This window comes from Phoenix dactylifera, chromosome 8 (assembly GCF_051530095.1).
Source record: "Phoenix dactylifera cultivar Ajwa chromosome 8, Ajwa_hap1_PhDact_Kaust_v1.1, whole genome shotgun sequence".
Lineage (NCBI taxonomy): Eukaryota > Viridiplantae > Streptophyta > Magnoliopsida > Arecales > Arecaceae > Phoenix > Phoenix dactylifera.
This window is the reverse complement of record NC_143197.1, coordinates 9,339,216-9,358,743: the sequence shown is the minus strand read 5'-3', so window position 1 is coordinate 9,358,743 and position 19,528 is coordinate 9,339,216. Positions and strand designations below refer to the sequence as shown.

General features: G+C 36.7%; 1 protein-coding gene across 2 annotated transcripts; it reads right to left on the bottom strand.

Annotated features, from left to right (window-relative positions):
* Positions 1-734: 734 nt before the first annotated feature.
* LOC120107306 (glyoxysomal fatty acid beta-oxidation multifunctional protein MFP-a-like) lies at positions 735-17,671 on the bottom strand. 2 transcript variants are annotated; one of them, XM_089924746.1, is made up of 18 exons: positions 17,203-17,671; positions 16,623-16,694; positions 16,472-16,528; positions 16,329-16,385; positions 16,167-16,234; positions 15,984-16,065; positions 14,395-14,450; positions 13,973-14,275; positions 13,805-13,891; positions 3,401-3,575; positions 3,158-3,279; positions 2,871-3,034; positions 2,546-2,800; positions 2,235-2,356; positions 1,957-2,078; positions 1,499-1,647; positions 1,264-1,402; positions 735-1,175 (listed from the first exon to the last, which is right to left on the bottom strand). In XM_089924746.1, the coding sequence occupies exons 1-18, from the start codon at positions 17,294-17,296 to the stop codon at positions 1,140-1,142; spliced, it is 2,160 nt and encodes a 719-aa protein (XP_089780872.1). In that variant the 5' UTR covers positions 17,297-17,671; the 3' UTR covers positions 735-1,139. The 2 variants fall into 2 exon arrangements, with proteins under 2 accessions (XP_089780872.1, XP_038976451.3); XM_039120523.3 differs by lacking the exon at positions 13,805-13,891 and having other exon boundaries at positions 17,203-17,591.
* Positions 17,672-19,528: the final 1,857 nt, after the last annotated feature.

Sequence of the window (19,528 nt, the reverse complement as noted above, 5' to 3'; positions counted from 1 at the left end):
CTTGGTCTAATTTTGCCGACTTAAGTGATAGGAGCATTGCTACTGTCCACTACTATCGTCGGTAGGCAGAAAGAAGTTGATATATATGATTGAATTTTTGTTCGCTCTAACTAAAGGCACAATTACAATACACAAAAAATATAACACAAAACTTTGCACCCATCATCCAATTCAATATTAATAATCGAAAATCTAAAATATATATGATTTAAAGAATCCTAGTTTATGCATCAAATCATCTCAAATATATAGTTGTAATTTCAATTGATTTGATATATGGACTAGTAATCTCTACATCGTACGATTTTTTTGTACATAGATATTTTAAGACCTTTTAGATCACATCCGCTAGCCTATAATTTTATTTTTCAATCATTAATGTTGAATTTGGTGGTGGGTGGCGGATGTAAAAGGAAGGCCTTTACGCCTCATGTGAATCATAATTCTAATTGATACATTTCCATGCACCAGCAGGCATCCCCTTTTAACCATCTTCTTCGATTCCATTCTATTCTCTTTTTGAGATGATTCTATCCAATTCATTCTCAAGAAATGAGTTACCATAAGAAATCATCATTTGATTTTCTCCATCCTTTTTGAGGGCCTTAAATGCATTAATAATCGAGATTATTTTTACGAAAAGATAATCGTGTACCATGCTTGCAGGAGTTACTCAAATCTTCGCAAAGTATAAGATGAAAAAGAAAAACATTAATTCAAAACGACAATTAGTATTTTTGAAATCCATAGTATTAGAATCATGACCATAAGTAAGGTAAAGGGATCCAATTTGTCATGAAACAGAAATTACACAAGATCTGGTTACTGGTGAATCCACACTACCTCAGTTCCTTGTGTTTCTAATGGCACATCACATAGCCACTCGTCTTTTATACAAAGCAAGCATACTAAATATAACTCACAACAATCGAGGGATGGGGAAAAAACATGCTGCAGCTACCATATGCTAATCCTATTTGGGATCATCATAAAAAACATGGGCTCTTTCCACAGCTTAGCTTGAAAACAATACAATGTCCATGTTGTTCATCAATCACTTAGCTGAGAACAATACCATCAAAAATAACTTGCCATCAATTCCATGGATAAAAGGATGAAAAGATCGCCGCACTAGTACTCTATAATCGGGACTTGGCTTGATTAACCTGGGCACTCTGCATCCATTAAAGATACATTTAGATGATGAAATGGACAAACTACATTGCTCAATGCACCATTCAAAGAAAAGAATTCAACTCTCACCAGAGGTATGCCTCTTGTGGCTCTTTCTTTCAGATATGCGCAAGGCTTGAAAAAATCGCCATACATCTTTGACCATTCCTCCAGTCTAGAAAATACATAATTTGCCCCTAAAGAGTCGGCCCAAAACATAGTGCCACCCCTGGTGTCAAGAAATGATGTCAAGTGCAGCTTTGTAGCAGCCTACTTAGCAAGTAACCAAGAATCACTTACTAATGTTAATGACAAAGAATATGACCTGTATGAGGGAAAACCCATGCCCATGATGGAGGCAATATCAAGATCCGATGACTTGGAAGCAATTCCTTCATCGAGGACACGACAAGCCTCATTTACAACAGGGAAGAATATCATCTCTATTATATCTTTATCTGCTAGCTCGATCACCTGCACTCATCCCTAAAATACATTAATGCATCTGATGCATTTTGAAGTTTCCAATAAGTGGCAACTCTGGTTTAATTGTGGGAGCACAGCATAAGAAACAAAATAATTATATCAACAATCAACAAGTTGCAAATAGTAATATTATTTGAATTAATAGCAATGATGTTGATTATCACATGGGAAAAGGATGAAGTTTAACAAAGAAACCCAGACTGTTTCGACACTATGTGCAGATAAGGCGGAAGTAATCAAGTAAAATTTAGTCCTAAAATAAGAACAGGATTCAGTTTTTAGAGAAAACAAGGAGACCTTGGGGCCTTGGGTAACAGCAGATATGCTCCTTGATTTCTCAATGTACTTCTTTATATCAGGATCTGGACTAGCCTTCCATTTTTCATCATACACATAGAACCCCTTGCGCGAAGATTCACCTGTCATAAATGTTACAACTTACAAAGGTGTATGGGTACTGAAATTTTGGGCTCTGATGCGGTAGATGGATTGGCAAGTGAATTGCCATAAGGCCTAAAGGAGGATATTGACATAATCTTGCACTAATTCTATAGCAGTCAAAAAAACATTAGTACCTATCCTTTTATCCTGAAGCATAATGGGTATCAACATTGACCTGTAGCATCTCTCAGGGAAACTTTGGAGGTATTGGGTACCAGTAGCCACAGCGACCTTGAACCCAACCAGATCAGCCAGTCTGTGTAGACACAGCAATAAAAGGCCTTAGGTCACTCAATTACATAGGAAACAAGCAACAATCTTTCTGCTCTCCCCAACCTCAGACCAGATGACTTATCAAATCCATTGCCTAGTCATATGCAATATGGACAGTTCTAATAAGAAAGATAAATCCAAATTCCAGTTTCAAAGTAAGATTTATTAATACCTGAAAGGCCCCATTGGCATTCCAAATTTGGTAATCACACGATCAATCTGATACACATCTAAGCCATGATCAACAAGTAAAGCGGCTGCCTGTGAGTAAGGAAAAAACATCCGATTGACAGCAAAACCAGTACAGTTCCCAACAACAATAGGGGTTTTATGAATCTTCCTTGCAACACCTAGCAAGTCCACAACAACTTGTGGAGAGGTTGTACGAGTATAAACTATCTCCAAAAGCGGCATGACATGGGCAGGACTGCAGAATAAGAACACATCAGATGGAGGTACAAAAATAAAAAGAAACGTTGCGCTTAAAATCGCATTACCTAAAAAAATGTGCACCCACAATACGATCTTGCGACATAGTCTTCTCTCCGATTGAATTTAAGTCAATCGTCGAAGTGTTACTAGCAAGTATGCAATGAGGAGGGCAGTATTTTTCCAGATCAGCAAATATTTGCTGCTTTAAAGACACATTCTCGATAACTGCCTGTCACAACTTACAAATGTTTAAGGCCAATCAAACAGAAAAAGCAAGAGTTGAAAAGACAAATAAAAGTTTCAGAGGATTGGAATGAGAAAGCTAAAAGGAAAAGATTAACTATGAAGTTACCTCAATGACCATGTCCACATCTTTGAAGTGCTCATAGTCAAGAACACCTATGAGGAGAGAGAGGGCCTTCCCGCATTCCTCTTGAGTCATTTTTCTTTTCTTGACATAACCCTGCAAATTGGCTGAAAAGAAACCTAGAAAGTAAGTATAATAGCTATCATGCATGTGAAAAAGAAAGAGATATAGAATTTAGAAAAAAAATGTCCCCTATATAATGAGGAGGTTAATTGAAGTCACAGTAACCTTTGACTTTGCCAACCCCTGACTGTAAGAAGTTCTCATTTACTTCTTTTAGGATTACCAAATAATTGCTCAGTATCAGTGCAGTGGCAATTCCAGAACCCATTAAACCTCCTCCAACGATCGCAACTTTACGTATTCTTCTGGGCGTCAAGCCTATGTCGGTAATGCCGGGAACCTATCACATCACAAAGTGTACAAACTAATAGGTTCACTGAAAAAGAAACTCAACATAGCCTCCTAAACATGCATGGCCTCCAAAATAGTGCAATATTCTTCAATGAAAACAATGGAAAATAGCCTCCTATACAATATCTGTTACGAAATTCTATTATCAAGGAGCTTTCTGGAAAAACTTCATCAGGATCACATGAGAAAATGTCTACTGACAATAGTTTCCCATAACTAATCACAGCAAAACAAGTAAACTTGAATAGCTGCAGTTAATCAAAATGATTAAGAGAAAGTTCCGGGACCAGTAGGCTATACCATCAGGTTTACCTACGCATGTGCACAGATTTTGTACCTTAAAAACTAGCCCGTTTCAAAACCAAGGTTATTGCAGAGTTGTCAAGAAACCAGTTTCTAGAAATATAGAAGCATGGTATACAATCTGTTTGTTGTTTCAAGCATCAAATCCTTAGATCAATAAATTGTCATTCTTAATTTTGTCAGTTTGGCAGCAAACATCACCTCATGAATTCATGTGGTAGTAGTTTTATTTATCTTAACGATGGGATCACAGGGAATTATGGTGCATCAAATTTAGAAAAAAAAAGGACATGAGTACAGCATTAGAAGACTGAGAACAAAGTTTAATCCATAAACATGGCACATGGAGAAGCAAAAATGTACTAAATGCATATAACCTCAAATGCCACACAGAATTCCATTAACCTTTTGAAAGAGTAGATGCCCTACAAGCCAATCGCAATATGTATTGCGAAAGGTTTTTTCTTTTGATTTGTCCAAATCATGTACATGACATTTAAATATGAATAAAGGCGTTATGTTTTATCATATGCTGTTGATTATATTTATGATAAACTCCTTAGTTTAGGGCAATGGTTTTAAGACTATGATGAAATCATACTAGTGAGACTTAAAATCCTAAAATCCTAATCTTAAATATTTCCAGTCATTGGTACATTGAGTCGGGGATCAATGATTACCGGAAAGACTGGCATGTCTTATGTATGCTCGATGCAGAGGATGATTGATCTCACAATCATTTGTGTGGAGACACTAATACAAAGATGTGGGTGCTCATTAGAGGAATGAGTTCACTGAATTGACCTACAAAGAGAAATCTTATGAAGTCTTACTTACATGTCAAAAGATGATTCTCTTAGTGGGAGTTGTGCAACTGATCCTATGACCTGAGATCACCATGGTATCTTGTGCACATGAACCCATATTTTGGTTTACACTCATTCATGACAATAAGTTATGTACGAGGTCTTCTGGATATGGTGAATTGTGTACGAAGATTATGAGTAGGTCAACAAGGAATTAATCACTTCTAGTAAGAGAAGATAGCATCCTATTTATTCTAATCATATGATAATTCAGGAAACCTTTGATCAAAGTAGAATGAAAATTAGAAAGAGTTTCTAATGTTTCATTATTTGAATTATCATTAAAAGATTGAGAAAAATATGAATATGAAATTGAGTTTGACATATATTCATACTCATATGCATATTTGGGATGCAGTTTGATTAAAGGATTGAATTGCATGGTAACTTGCCACTGAAGGGTATTTTTGGTATTTCCACCAAATTCCATATTTTCCGGGTAGACATGACACGTTGCTAGACGTCAATCTTGTTTTATAGGTTTGATCAAATTAAAGAGTTAATTCGATCACCAATTAGAAAGGATTCTAATTGTTAAGTTCGGGTTCGCGCAGTTTGGACTTAAATCGATTAGAAGAGTTCTAATCAAGTTGGGTCAACTCGCACTCACACCTATTGCTGGCTAAGTATGGAACCCAATGGGTCACACACAAGAAAACTTATTAAGGGTCTAATTGGATTAGATCATGTCTGCAAGATAAACATCCTAGCAGGTGTTGCAAACCTTAGCTCCTAATTCGAATTGGATTCGAATCTGATTCGAATTGGATTCGAATCTGATTCGAATTGGATTCGAATCTGATTCTTAATTGATCTAATTTGATTAGATCATATTCTAATATGGGTTAGCCAAGAGTTGGCACCTAATTGGCTTGGTTTGAGTCTAATTGGATTAGATTTAATAAATCATTCAATCTAGACCGTTAGATCTTGATCTACCGTTGGATGAAGACATAATAGAGAGTTGGTTTAACCCAATTGGATTGGGTTAGAGGATGGCTACCATAATTGACCATTGGATCTTAATCCCACCATTGGATGAAGACATAATGGGTAAAGTGAATGGCGCCTTGCATTGGAGCCCTTGGATCATCATCATGAAAGATCAAGAGGTGAGGCGTGATGGACATGTGATTAGCATGTGATGTTGACTTGGTCAAAATATGGCACCACATGAAAGGACATATCATTTGATACACCTCCTCACTTGATCTGCACCTCCTCTTATTTGATATGGCCCTTTAGATGATGCCCTTTCATGAGAGGATGTGTGGATGGGATGCATCCCTTGGAGATGCATCCCTACACCTATTATAAATAGGTTAGCACTCCATGGGTTTCATCATTCCAATTCCACCCCACTCCTCTCTTCTTTCTTTCTTACATTAGTTTCTTTCTTTCTAGCATTGCTTCTAGTGTGTCCTAAGCCAAGACAAGGTGGTCTTCTTTAGGACAAAAGGATTAGAAGTGATTTTAGAAGGCTAAAGAAAAATAAAAAGGAAGGAAAGCAAGCCATTAGAGTTCTTTAGAAGAATTCTGCATTAAGGATCAAAAGTCTTTGGAGCTAAAGTCTTGATCAAGTTTTCGTGTGGATCACCATTGGAGGGCGGACACTTCGACGCCTCGTGGAGATTGTACACTTTGGATTAGCGTTTGAGGTATTCTACTAATTCTGCATTTATTTTATATCATTTGATTGTAATCATTAAGGTGATCTAGGCTTAAAAGGGTTTCATGCATAGGGACTTTATTAAGAAATTTTTAAAATCCCTAGCTTCCGCTGCGCATTATAACATGCTAAAACCCTACAGTGGTATCAGAGCCATCCTTAATTGGTTCAATCAAATAATTATGTATGATGTATGATTATTAATTTACTATGAGATAGTAATGTCATATGCTTAGAGAAATGTTGAAATGTATGATTAATATATGATATGTTATGTAATAAAATATCATGATATGAAATTTTCCATATGAAAATATGTTGAAGCATGTTAATTAATTGCTTATGATTTATACATGCTATGAGATAGCCATGATGCATAATAGTTTATTTTAGACATGTTAAATGTATGTTACAATTAAAGAATGTGCTAGAGACTAGTAAGCCCTCAATAAAAATTATATTAAGTCATAGTGTTGAAAAACTTTGAGCTAACCCATTCTAGAACAATTAATCTAATTGGTGTCTAAGGAAAGCACTAAAGGTGGTTACTTAATTAGGACCTTACTCTCTGAGTAAGGGGAGCCTCCCACCTGCTTACCTGGCCAATTATTTGATTGCCTATTATGGATAAGCTTAATATTGATATAACACTATTGATAGCCTTCCTTCATGCCTCGATATTATTATGTCAAGATCCATGCTAGTTTGTTGTGCTAACACAAGACTTGCAATGGGGACTGATGTTATACTGTCTTGGTGCATTAAGATGCTTATGGCATATTTTAATATATTGCCTTGTTGTGCAACCACAAGGGCAATATTATTCGAATATGACTATATGGAAATGAAGGGTTTGACTTAACTAAAATATTATTGTTTGTTGTGCTAACACAAGGCAATAAGTATTTTAAGAGGACAAGATAAAGTTGAGAATTGTATGAGATGCAATTGGAAAGAGTTTCCTACCTTTGAACTCATAAGAGTTTGTTGTGTAAACACAAGGCTTTTTATGATGAATTAGGATCTCAACCCTACTAAGAAAAATTATATTTTCACGTTTATCATAGGGGAGGGCTATGATATTCGATAAAAATAGTAGGAGACAAATTAGATTAAAGTCCTTATCTAGTTGCAAACATGTCATCATGATTGGTCTGCTTATATTAGTTTTGTTCTTGCATATGTAGAATTATTAAATGGCTTCTTCACTTTCACTAAGAGGCATCTTAGATGCCAACAAGTTGACCGGACCAAACTATGTGGACTGGTTGAGGAATTTAAAGATAGTACTCACTCAGGAGAAAATTTTCTATATACTTGAAACCCCTGATCTTGGAGATCTAGGGGATGATGCTATAGAAGAGGAGGTTGCCACACATAAGATGTGGAAAAATGACAGTGTGATTGTCAAATGTATCATACTTGCCTCTATGAACAATGAATTACAGAGGCAACATGAAGGCATGGACACTCAATCCATACTTCTCAATTTAAAAGAGTTGTATGGAGAACAAAGCAGGACTGCTAGGTATGAGATATCTAAGCAGTTGTTCCGTGCTAGAATGAATGAAGGAACTTCAGTGCAAAACCATGTTCTTATGGTTATAGACTTGATCACCAGATTAAGTCAATTAGGTTTTGCTATGGATAGTGAGCTCAGTCAGGATTTGATCCTGCAATCACTGCCTGATTCATTCTCTCAGTTTGTTGTGAACTTTCACATGAACAAGCTGAACACCTCCCTGCCCGAGTTGTTAAATATGCTCAAAACAGCTGAAGGGCATATTAAGAAGGATAAAGGTCCACTCCTTCTTATAAATAGCACCTCTATGAGGAAATCGGGAAATAAGGGTTCTAAGAAACGATTGAACCCCAAGAGTAGCATCAAAAAGAAAAAAGGAAAGAAAAACTCCGGATCAAGTACCTGTTTTCATTGCGGCAAAGCTGGCCACTGGAAAAGGAATTGCAAGAGTTTTCTTGCAAGTATGAAGACCGATGCAAGAGTTGCATCAAAAGGTATGTTTATGTTACATGCCAACTTGTCATTAAGTTCTTCAAATTCAAATTCATGGGTATTGGATACCGGCTGTGGTTTTCACATTTGCAAATCTTTGCATGGACTACAGAAAATTAAAATTTTGAAGAAAGGTGACTTCGAGCTGTATGGCGCTGGAGGAGAGTCCATCCAGGCTGAAGCTGTTGGAACCTACAACTTGGAATTGCCTTCGGAAAAGCTCCTACAATTAGAAGATTGTTATTATATGCCCAAAATTATTAGAAATGTAATTTCCATTCCTTTGTTGTTAAAGAAAGGTTTTGAAATTAATGGAAAGGGCAATGGTTGCTCTATTTATTTTTCTAATAAGCATCTTTGCAATGGCATTATGGAAAATGGTCTTCTAGTTTTATTACTTAATGACAATGTCTTTCATATTAATAAAAGCAATAAAAGAAAGAGAGAGGAAGTGAATAATACCCTCCTTTGGCATTGCCGACTTGGTCACATAAGTGAATCAAGAATTAACAAGTTATACAAAGAAGAGTTCTTTGATCCTTATGATTATGAATCATTAGGAACTTGTGAATCTTGTCTTATGGGAAAAATGACCAAGTCTCCATTCACTGGACATGGAGAAAGGGCAAGTGAGTTATTAGGACTTATACATACAGATGTATGTGGTCCTATGACAACTCCAGCTAGAGGTGGATACTCTTACTTCATCACATTCACTGATGATTTATCAAGGTTCGGATTTGTGTATCTTATGAAACATAAATACGAAGCCTTTGATAAGTTTAAAGAGTATCAAAGTATGGTTGAAAAACAAACCGGAAAGTGTATTAAAATCCTTCGATCTGATCGAGGAGGTGAATACCTTTCTAGTGAATTTTTAAATCATCTTAAAGAAAAGGGCATTCTCTCTGAATGGACACCTCCGTATACGCCACAACTAAATGGTGTAGCTGAACGGAGGAATCGTACTCTATTAGATATGGTAAGGTCCATGATGTGCTTTACAGATCTTCCTATTTCCTTCTGGGGTTATGCCTTAGAAACTGCTACATATGTGCTAAACAGGATACCTTCAAAATCTGTATCTAGTACTCCATATGAGATATGGAGAGGTAGAAAGCCCAATCTTAAATATTTTAAAATATGGGGCTGCCAAGCATATGTCAAAAGAAATTTTGGACATAAGCTAAGTGCTAGATCAGATAAATGTACATTTATAGGTTATTCCAAAGAAAGTATTGGATATCTCTTCTATCACCCTACTGAACAAAAGGTATTTGTTAGTAGGCATGCCACTTTCTTAGAAAAAGAGTTTATCTTAGAAAAGGACAGTGAAAGAAGAATTGAACTTAATGAAGTTCAAGACCTACAAATAGAAACACAAGAAATTCTTCAACCAAATGTACCCATTGATGAAGTACAACCACAACACACATCTCCTCTCCAAAGGTCAGATAGAGTGCGAAATGCACCTAAGAGGTATGGGTTTATCATTGAGAATGATGAAGCCCACATCATCGAAAATGATGATCCTCTGACCTATTCGGAAGCTATCATGAGTAATGACTCTAACAAATGGTTAGAAGCTATGAAATCCGAAATAGACTCTATGTATACCAACCAAGTATGGACTTTGGTTGATGCACCAGAAGGTGTTAACCCTATAGGTTGCAAATGGGTCTATAAGAAGAAGATTGGAGCAGATGGCCAAGTAGAAACCTACAAGGCTAGATTGGTGGCAAAAGGTTTCAGGCAAAAGCAAGGAATTGACTATGATGAAACTTTTTCACCAGTTGCCATGCTTAAATCTATTCGGATTTTGCTTGCAATAGCTGCATACTATGATTATGAAATTTGGCAGATGGATGTCAAAACCGCCTTCCTTAATGGTTATCTTGAGGAAGAGGTTTACATGACACAGCCAGAAGGATTTGTCTCAAGTGGGAGAGCAAATCAAGTATGCAAGCTTAAGAGATCCATTTATGGATTAAAGCAAGCATCGAGGAGTTGGAACATCCGTTTTGATACAACAGTCAAAGAGTTTGGTTTTATCAAAAATGTGGATGAACCATGTGTGTACAAGAAGACTAGTGGGAGTGCCGTTGTCTTCTTAATATTGTATGTAGATGACATACTAATCATTGGAAATGATATTCCAATGTTACAATCGGTCAAAACTTGGCTATCAAAAAGCTTTTCCATGAAAGACTTGGGAGAAGCATCCTATATACTTGGTATAAAGATCTATAGGGATAGATCTAAAAGGATGCTAGGCTTGTCCCAGTCTAAGTACATAGATCGTGTGCTAAAAAGATTCAGCATGGAAGGAAGTAAAAGAGGTTACTTACCTATGAGTCATGGCATACGTCTCTCTAAGAAGATGTCTCCTAAGACATCTGAAGAGAGGAATAGAATGAATTCTATTCCCTATGCTTCGGCAGTAGGATCAATTATGTATGCTATGCTATGTACTAGGCCTGATGTTGCTTATGCCTTAGGCATAACAAGCAGATTCCAGGCTGATCCAGGAGAAAATCATTGGATAGCTATGAAAAATATTCTTAAGTACTTAAGAAGGACTAAAGATATTTTTCTAGTTTATGGAGGATCTGAGTTGAAACTAGAAGGATTTTCTGATTCTAGTTTTCAATCAGATCCAGATGATAGCAAGTCCACTTCAGGGTATGTCTTTACCCTAAATGGTGGTGCAGTGAGCTGGAAGAGTTCCAAGCAGCAAACTGTAGCTGACTCAACTACTGAGGCAGAATACATCGCTGTAAGTGAAGCCGCTAAGGAAGCTGTCTGGATGAAGAAGTTCATCGCTGAGTTAGGAGTAGTTCCTGAGATTGCTGGACCAGTTTCAGTTTATTGTGACAACACTGGAGCTGTTGCTCAAGCAAAGGAACCAAGATCTCATCACAAATCCAAGCACATTCTAAGACGCTTCCACCTCGTTCGAGAGATCGTCGAGAGACAAGACATAGTCATTGAACGAGTAGACACAAAGAACAACTTAGCAGACCCGTTCACTAAAGCTCTACCACAACAGCAGTTCGATCGCCACCTCGATTGTATGGGGATAAAATATAAGAGCGATTGGCTTTAGTGCAAGTGGGAGATTGAAAGAGTAGATGCCCTACAAGCCAATCGCAATATGTATTGCGAAAGGTTTTTTCTTTTGATTTGTCCAAATCATGTACATGACATTTAAATATGAATAAAGGCGTTATGTTTTATCATATGCTGTTGATTATATTTATGATAAACTCCTTAGTTTAGGGCAATGGTTTTAAGACTATGATGAAATCATACTAGTGAGACTTAAAATCCTAAAATCCTAATCTTAAATATTCCCAGTCATTGGTACATTGAGTCGGGGATCAATGATTACCGGAAAGACTGGCATGTCTTATGTATGCTCGATGCAGAGGATGATTGATCTCACAATCATTTGTGTGGAGACACTAATACAAAGATGTGGGTGCTCATTAGAGGAATGAGTTCACTGAATTGACCTACAAAGAAAAATCTTATGAAGTCTTACTTACATGTCAAAAGATGATTCTCTTAGTGGGAGTTGTGCAACTGATCCTATGACCTGAGATCACCATGGTATCTTGTGCACATGAACCCATATTTTGGTTTACACTCATTCATGACAATAAGTTATGTACGAGGTCTTCTGGATATGGTGAATTGTGTACGAAGATTATGAGTAGGTCAACAAGGAATTAATCACTTCTGGTAAGAGAAGATAGCATCCTATTTATTCTAATCATATGATAATTCAGGAAACCTTTGATCAAAGTAGAATGAAAATTAGAAAGAGTTTCTAATGTTTCATTATTTGAATTATCATTAAAAGATTGAGAAAAATATGAATATGAAATTGAGTTTGACATATATTCATACTCATATGCATATTTGGGATGCAGTTTGATTAAAGGATTGAATTGCATGGTAACTTGCCACTGAAGGGTATTTTTGGTATTTCTACCAAATTCCATATTTTCCGGGTAGACATGACACGTTGCTAGACGTCAATCTTGTTTTATAGGTTTGATCAAATTAAAGAGTTAATTCGATCACCAATTAGAAAGGATTCTAATTGTTAAGTTCGGGTTCGCGCAGTTTGGACTTAAATCGATTAGAAGAGTTCTAATCAAGTTGGGTCAACTCGCACTCACACCTATTGCTGGCTAAGTATGGAACCCAATGGGTCACACACAAGAAAACTTATTAAGGGTCTAATTGGATTAGATCATGTTTGCAAGATAAACATCCTAGCAGGTGTTGCAAACCTTAGCTCCTAATTCGAATTGGATTCGAATCTGATTCGTATTGGATTCGAATCTGATTCTTAATTGATCTAATTTGATTAGATCATATTCTAATATGGGTTAGCCAAGAGTTGGCACCTAATTGGCTTGGTTTGAGTCTAATTGGATTAGATTTAATAAATCATTCAATCTAGACCGTTAGATCTTGATCTACCGTTGGATGAAGACATAATGGAGAGTTGGTTTAACCCAATTGGATTGGGTTAGAGGATGGCTACCATAATTGACCATTGGATCTTAATCCCACCATTGGATGAAGACATAATGGGTAAAGTGAATGGCGCCTTGCATTGGAGCCCTTGGATCATCATCATGAAAGATCAAGAGGTGAGGCGTGATGGACATGTGATTAGCATGTGATGTTGACTTGGTCAAAATATGGCACCACATGAAAGGACATATCATTTGATACACCTCCTCACTTGATCTGCACCTCCTCTTATTTGATATGGCCCTTTAGATGATGCCCTTTCATGAGAGGATGTGTGGATGGGATGCATCCCTTGGAGATGCATCCCTACACCTATTATAAATAGGTTAGCACTCCATGGGTTTCATCATTCCAATTCCACCCCACTCCTCTCTTCTTTCTTTCTTACATTAGTTTCTTTCTTTCTAGCATTGCTTCTAGTGTGTCCTAAGCCAAGACAAGGTGGTCTTCTTTAGGACAAAAGGATTAGAAGTGATTTTAAAAGGCTAAAGAAAAATAAAAAGGAAGGAAAGCAAGCCATTAGAGTTCTTTAGAAGAATTCTGCATTAAGGATCAAAAGTCTTTGGAGCTAAAGTCTTGATCAAGTTTTCGTGTGGATCACCATTGGAGGGCGGACACTTGGACGCCTCGTGGAGATTGTACACTTTGGATTAGCGTTTGAGGTATTCTACTAATTCTGCATTTATTTTATATCATTTGATTGTAATCATTAAGGTGATCTAGGCTTAAAAGGGTTTCATGCATAGGGACTTTATTAAGAAATTTTTAAAATCCCTAGCTTCCGCTGCGCATTATAACATGCTAAAACCCTACACCTTTGAGGTCGCACGTTGTGCAAAGAAGATGTGCATCAAGCTCTTGCTTGTCTCAGAAGATTGAAGCATCCGAGAAGAGTACAATTCCTGTCAACACCAAATGTTAGACAAATGAAAAAAGTTTGATAACTGGCTCTACTAGGAGATACAGCAAAATAATAAACTTACCTTCCAAAGTCCGGCTAGGGGTCCTGAAACTATACCCTCTTCAATGACATCAATACAAATCAGAGGATGTTGGAGTTTAGCAGCTTGTTTTTGAGCCTGATCTCTTGCAAAATTGAGAATTTCTCTAGCCATCCCAAGAGGCTCTAATTTGTCAGTTCTGTAAAGACTTTTAATCCATGGCCTTCTTAATTCAACAATGTCCAAAGCCCAAGAACGAGCAGTCTTGACCAGTTCATCGGGTGAAACAATGGCGTCCACAAGACCCAATGCATGAGCTTCGTCTCCATTCATTGACTTGGACATCTATGCAGAGAAATAGAATATGAAAGTGATGATCCATGAAATTTGACTTAAGAACTGAAGGTAGATGATTTTTTAACAAAAACAACAATAATAGGCAACAAAAATTAAGAGCAAATTACCAGCATCATTTCAAGAGCTTTTGAAAGACCGACAAGGCGTGGAAGACGTTGTGTCCCTGGAACAAGGAAAGTATGTCTGATAGTGCAAAAGAATGCAAAGGTAAATAGCACAACAACCTGTTTATGAGAGAGACAAGTTTGTAAAGTCCTTTGCCTACCTCATTACTCTGTGCTAGTCAATGGGCACAGTATTACCAAACCATAAAAAGAGTATTTACTCTGTGCTAGTTAAACTTAAAAGAATGCATAAAAAGAGGTCATTGCAATAAGTAATGAAAGATAAACATGAAGAATTACGGTAAAATACATCATCATAAATGAGCAATCATACGAGGGCAGTTGATAAGAGATATTATGAAAATAAATAAATAAACAAAAAAAAGGCTAATATAAGCAATACTATAGCACATTAATTAAGTAAAAAAGGTTGTTAAGGTATCATCAGAAATATCATAGCATAGTAACATAACATGAGTTATGTGTGCACCGACTAGTCATAGAGTTAAATTTTAAATATTTTTCTTCTATTTTTCTTGAATGATCGATCGGTTAGCAAGTTCAGAGTTAGCTATAATGGAGGGAGTGTTGACATCCATCACTTGTCATGTGACACATCATCAACCTTCATCAACCTAAGGTATATAAATGCTCAAGTTTACATTAAAAGCCAATTCACCAAATACTATATATTTGCTTTAATGCCTATTTAACAACTGCTCTCCTCCCCTACTCAAAAGAAAAAAAAATGCTGGTTGAACACTATTTGAAGCAAGGTTCACCGTCTTGGTACCAGACCTCATACCGGTGCCACACTAGCACGGTGTCGGTATGGTATGGTACGGAATTTTTTTAGCGTACCGAATGTCGATACGCCACCCATACCAGTACCGAACCGGTACGGTATGCCCCGTACCGCCCGATTTGATTTGAAGTGATCAAATCCCACCTCCCGAACTGGCACGGTACTTTGGATTTTCGTGCTATGTTCTCCAAAATCACAAAATATGTTTTCCACATTTAACTGGTGAATAGGTATTACATGCAGTACCAAATTATTAGCAAAAAAAAAAGGAGGAAAACTCATAAGAATGGGTGATAATAAGCTGCTTAACATGGTACATAAATGGTCCTTGAAAATATAATAGTCTAAACTCTCAAGATCATTCTACTGTATGTGGTTAATATGTATAAAACCCTATTCATAGTTTCAAAGCTAACCAAGCTATTAAGCATGTGCTAGATAATTTCTGACTTGAACCCTAACCAAAATATAAATGTTGAAGGGTATGCCGCATATTCTTCCACAATTACCAAGCCTACATCATTGCATATGGAGACAGTGGTTCGGCTCAACCATTATAGAAAGCTTAGAGCTAGAAACCTGTGCAACATGGTATTATAAGAGAAATAATGCAACCACTTTTGCAATTCCAAGGAAGATTTCCCAAATGCCTAAGACCATGTTCTATCTCACTAATATATGAATTTAGAATTTACTTTTAAGGAACCCACTTTATTATAGTTCATGCATTATGCAAGAAAAACTCTTCTTCTGTAAACTGGCAAGGAGAACATGTTTACAAAAATACCTCCCATGCCGGGAATAATTCCAAGCCGAAGTTCAGGCAAACCCAGTTGAGCAGTAGAAGTAGAAATTCGACCATGACATGCCTGACCAGGGAAAAATGACCATGTTACATAAAATAGCTTAACTTCAGAAGCAAACTAAAACTGAGGTGAAAAGTAATTTAGTAATATATACCAACACATACCATTGCAACCTCAAGTCCACCACCAAGAGCAAGGCCATCGATAGCTGCCACTGAAGGTTTTCTAGCACCTGACAAGAGGAAAAATATGGGGAAAAAGTGATATAAAATCTTCTAAAAATAATAGATGCTAAAAAGAATCAAGCTAAAAACTCTAGCTTATACCTTCTAAAGTGTCATTGAGAAAATCATTTGCTGAGAAATCAACCTTTGCCTGCTTCGCTGATGGTATAAAAAAGTAAAATTAACAAAACAAAGAAAGCATATGATAGGAAAAATGTTGAATGTCAGATGCATGCTAATCTTACTTTTTCCCTCTTGAAATGCACTGATATCAAAACCTCCTGAGAACTTCCCTCCTGCACCTGTCCGATTGTCACAAGGTGTAAGTGTAATCATATAATGTCTAACAGAAATCTGTTCAAAACAGAAGACTCTGTTACATAAACTGCTAGATACCTGTGAGGACAATCGCTTTCACATCATCTCTTCTCAAAGCTTCTTCATAATTCTCTTTTAGGCTGACTAGTACTGCAAAAAGAAACCAGACAACATATTTCTATTGAATTTAATTAGAAAAATGATACTTCAACAGTTCAAAGGAAACCATAATTTTTCAATACTGAATAAGAGTAGATCTAACATCAGGGTATTCCAAAAAAAGAAATAATTATGGATAAAGTACATGAAATGCAGTATCTTTGTCAACTCATGCCAAACCAATTTACCAATCAAGGTGCTGAGTAATGCAGCAACTGACCCCAAAGCTTAGTGATACACTATCCCTAAACTTAATGTATCCACCTACAAAGCTTAGTGATACATTAAATTTTGCTAAGAGTGAATTCACTTAAACCATTTAATGCAAGGCCATTGAAAAAGAAAAATTCAAAAAAATCTAAATGATCAAATCGCATAAACCAGATGAAATCATCATCCAAGCTGAAAAACACATCATATATAATATTTTCTAGGTCCAAATACACGTCCCAGGAATAAAAGGATGCAAAGCGAAAATTTCAAAAGCAAGAGAAGGTACCATCCAAGGAGAGGGCATTAACGGGAGGGTTGACAATGGTTATGACAGCGACCCCGTCCGCTCCCACCTCCATCTCCGTCCTACCCCTTCCCATCTCTCTCCCTCTCTCTAGAGTGGATTTATTTTACTGCGGAAGTGCGGAATTTGCGACCAGCCCGGCGGCTAAAGTTCTTTACGAGGAGAAACTTCGGCGCTGTGGCCGCAGAGATGGCTGATGAGGCGCTGCACGGTCCACAAGATCTATGCGAAAATGGCCGACAGAGGGGGACGGACGGCCTAATTTGGCATGGAATACAAGGATTGGAGGCGGCAACCACACCGGGAGTGGTCGTACCGCTGGTACTGGGTTTTTCGGCAATAAAAGCCGGTGGTCACCCTCCCTAGCCTCCGTTTTAATTCAGATAATAATAATAATAATTAGAAAAATTAGCAGGAATTGCTCGAGCCAGGGCAATTTAATGCCTTCTTTGATGTATTACCAACTTTGCCGTCTTAAAATTAGTGCATAGAAAGATAATTTCTACTGTATCTCAAGCTTCATCTTTTCCTACGCAATCAAAAAAAAAAAAAAAAATAGTTCACCACCGAGGTGGTAGCACGGTGGAAATGGAGCTTTGATTCCACCGAAAAGGCTCAGATTCGAAACGTGCAGACGTCGATTAAATGTGGAGACCGGATACCTCTCGCTTGGTTTGCCTGGTGGAATCGCTATTTGGTCTGTCATTTACTTAGGTGGTGCTGATATGACGTACTCACATAGTCACATGATGATAGAGTCGCCACGCTGGTGGAGCTCTACTACGGATGGAAAGGATATAAGTAAAAAAGGTTCTACCCGCATCGAACATTCTCCAGCGAGAAGATATATATTTAAACTTAGTCTGATATAACTCATTGGACATCATTTTATATATATATAAAAATTTATGTTTAAATTTAGCCTAGTCTATAACCCAACTCATCGAACATGAATATAATATACCCAATCGTGCCCAATCGTTCAAACAATTTTTTTTTAATTGATTTAGTTCTGATTTTAAAAATCCGATTTAAATGGGTTCGGTTCAAAATAATCCTAACATGATTATCATCCGATCTATGCATGCCTCTAATTACTACAAAAACAATATCATCTTGAATAAAACTAGCACCACAGAAATCATCACTAGGCGCTCAAATCAGCCTCATTGACTGATAACTAGAGAAAAAGAGATGGTGGGCCGTCTGTTTCCAAGATGAACATCTTGGACTCGCCAAGTTGGGAGCTAATAATTACATACAAGAAGAAGGAGGCGAGGCGTAAAAAAGATAGGTTAATATTGAAACTCCATGAAAATTTTTCTCTAGTGCCCATTTTAAGATGGCAAAGTTGGCTACACCCGGAAGAGGGCATTTAAAGAGCTTTGAGCAAAGCAATCTCTTCTATGACAATATCATTGATCATTCAAAAGATCTAAATAAATTATAAATAAGCTGTGCTACCTGATACAAATTTCGAACATGAAAAATCACATATTGATCCATGCCCTCACGTGTAATTTTTTGTATGATATTTTCAACTTACTTTAATGTTCATTGTTGATGTCATATTCTTGCCGATTATATTGTTTCCACTATCTTCTTTTGCTCTTTAAGAGTCGTATTCTACTAATTTTTTTATATTATTTTTTGGAGCAAGAACTTTTGCAATTATTAAGTATATTGCTTGATCTTGGATTTTAAGATTATAATATTTAACTTACTTTGGTTCTGCCGCTGCCCTTCTTGGAAACGCTATTTTTGGCGTCTGTTGCGTACGTAATTTATGTATAAAATATAACCTGGATGGCGCAAGACAATGACTTTGGAACTACCAGATTCTAGCTTATTGGTGAGAGGCAGGTAAAACTTCACTACCTTCACACCTGGCGATTTTTATTATTTAAAATACATATGCATAGGATCAGTTTTAAAATTTATATTTGAGAAAATAAAATCACAAAAACTAAGATGGGAACATGTTTGGTATTATTATTTTTATATTTTATTTTCAAAAATTATTTTTATCATTTATAAAAATATATAAAAAGAAAAAATTATTTTTATTATTTTTAAATAGTCGTATGCACCATCACTATTTTTACCACTGCTATAGTTGTCTTTCCGCACCACCATTATCGCAGTCATCTTCATCACTACTGCTGCAGCCATTACTGCTACCACTATTATTACTACATCATCGTTGCCCCTTAGATCACTATAGTCTCTATTGCTTTCACAACTATTGTCATAATTTTGTTCACCACCAACATATTTATATTTTTTTAATAATTATTTTAAAATTTTA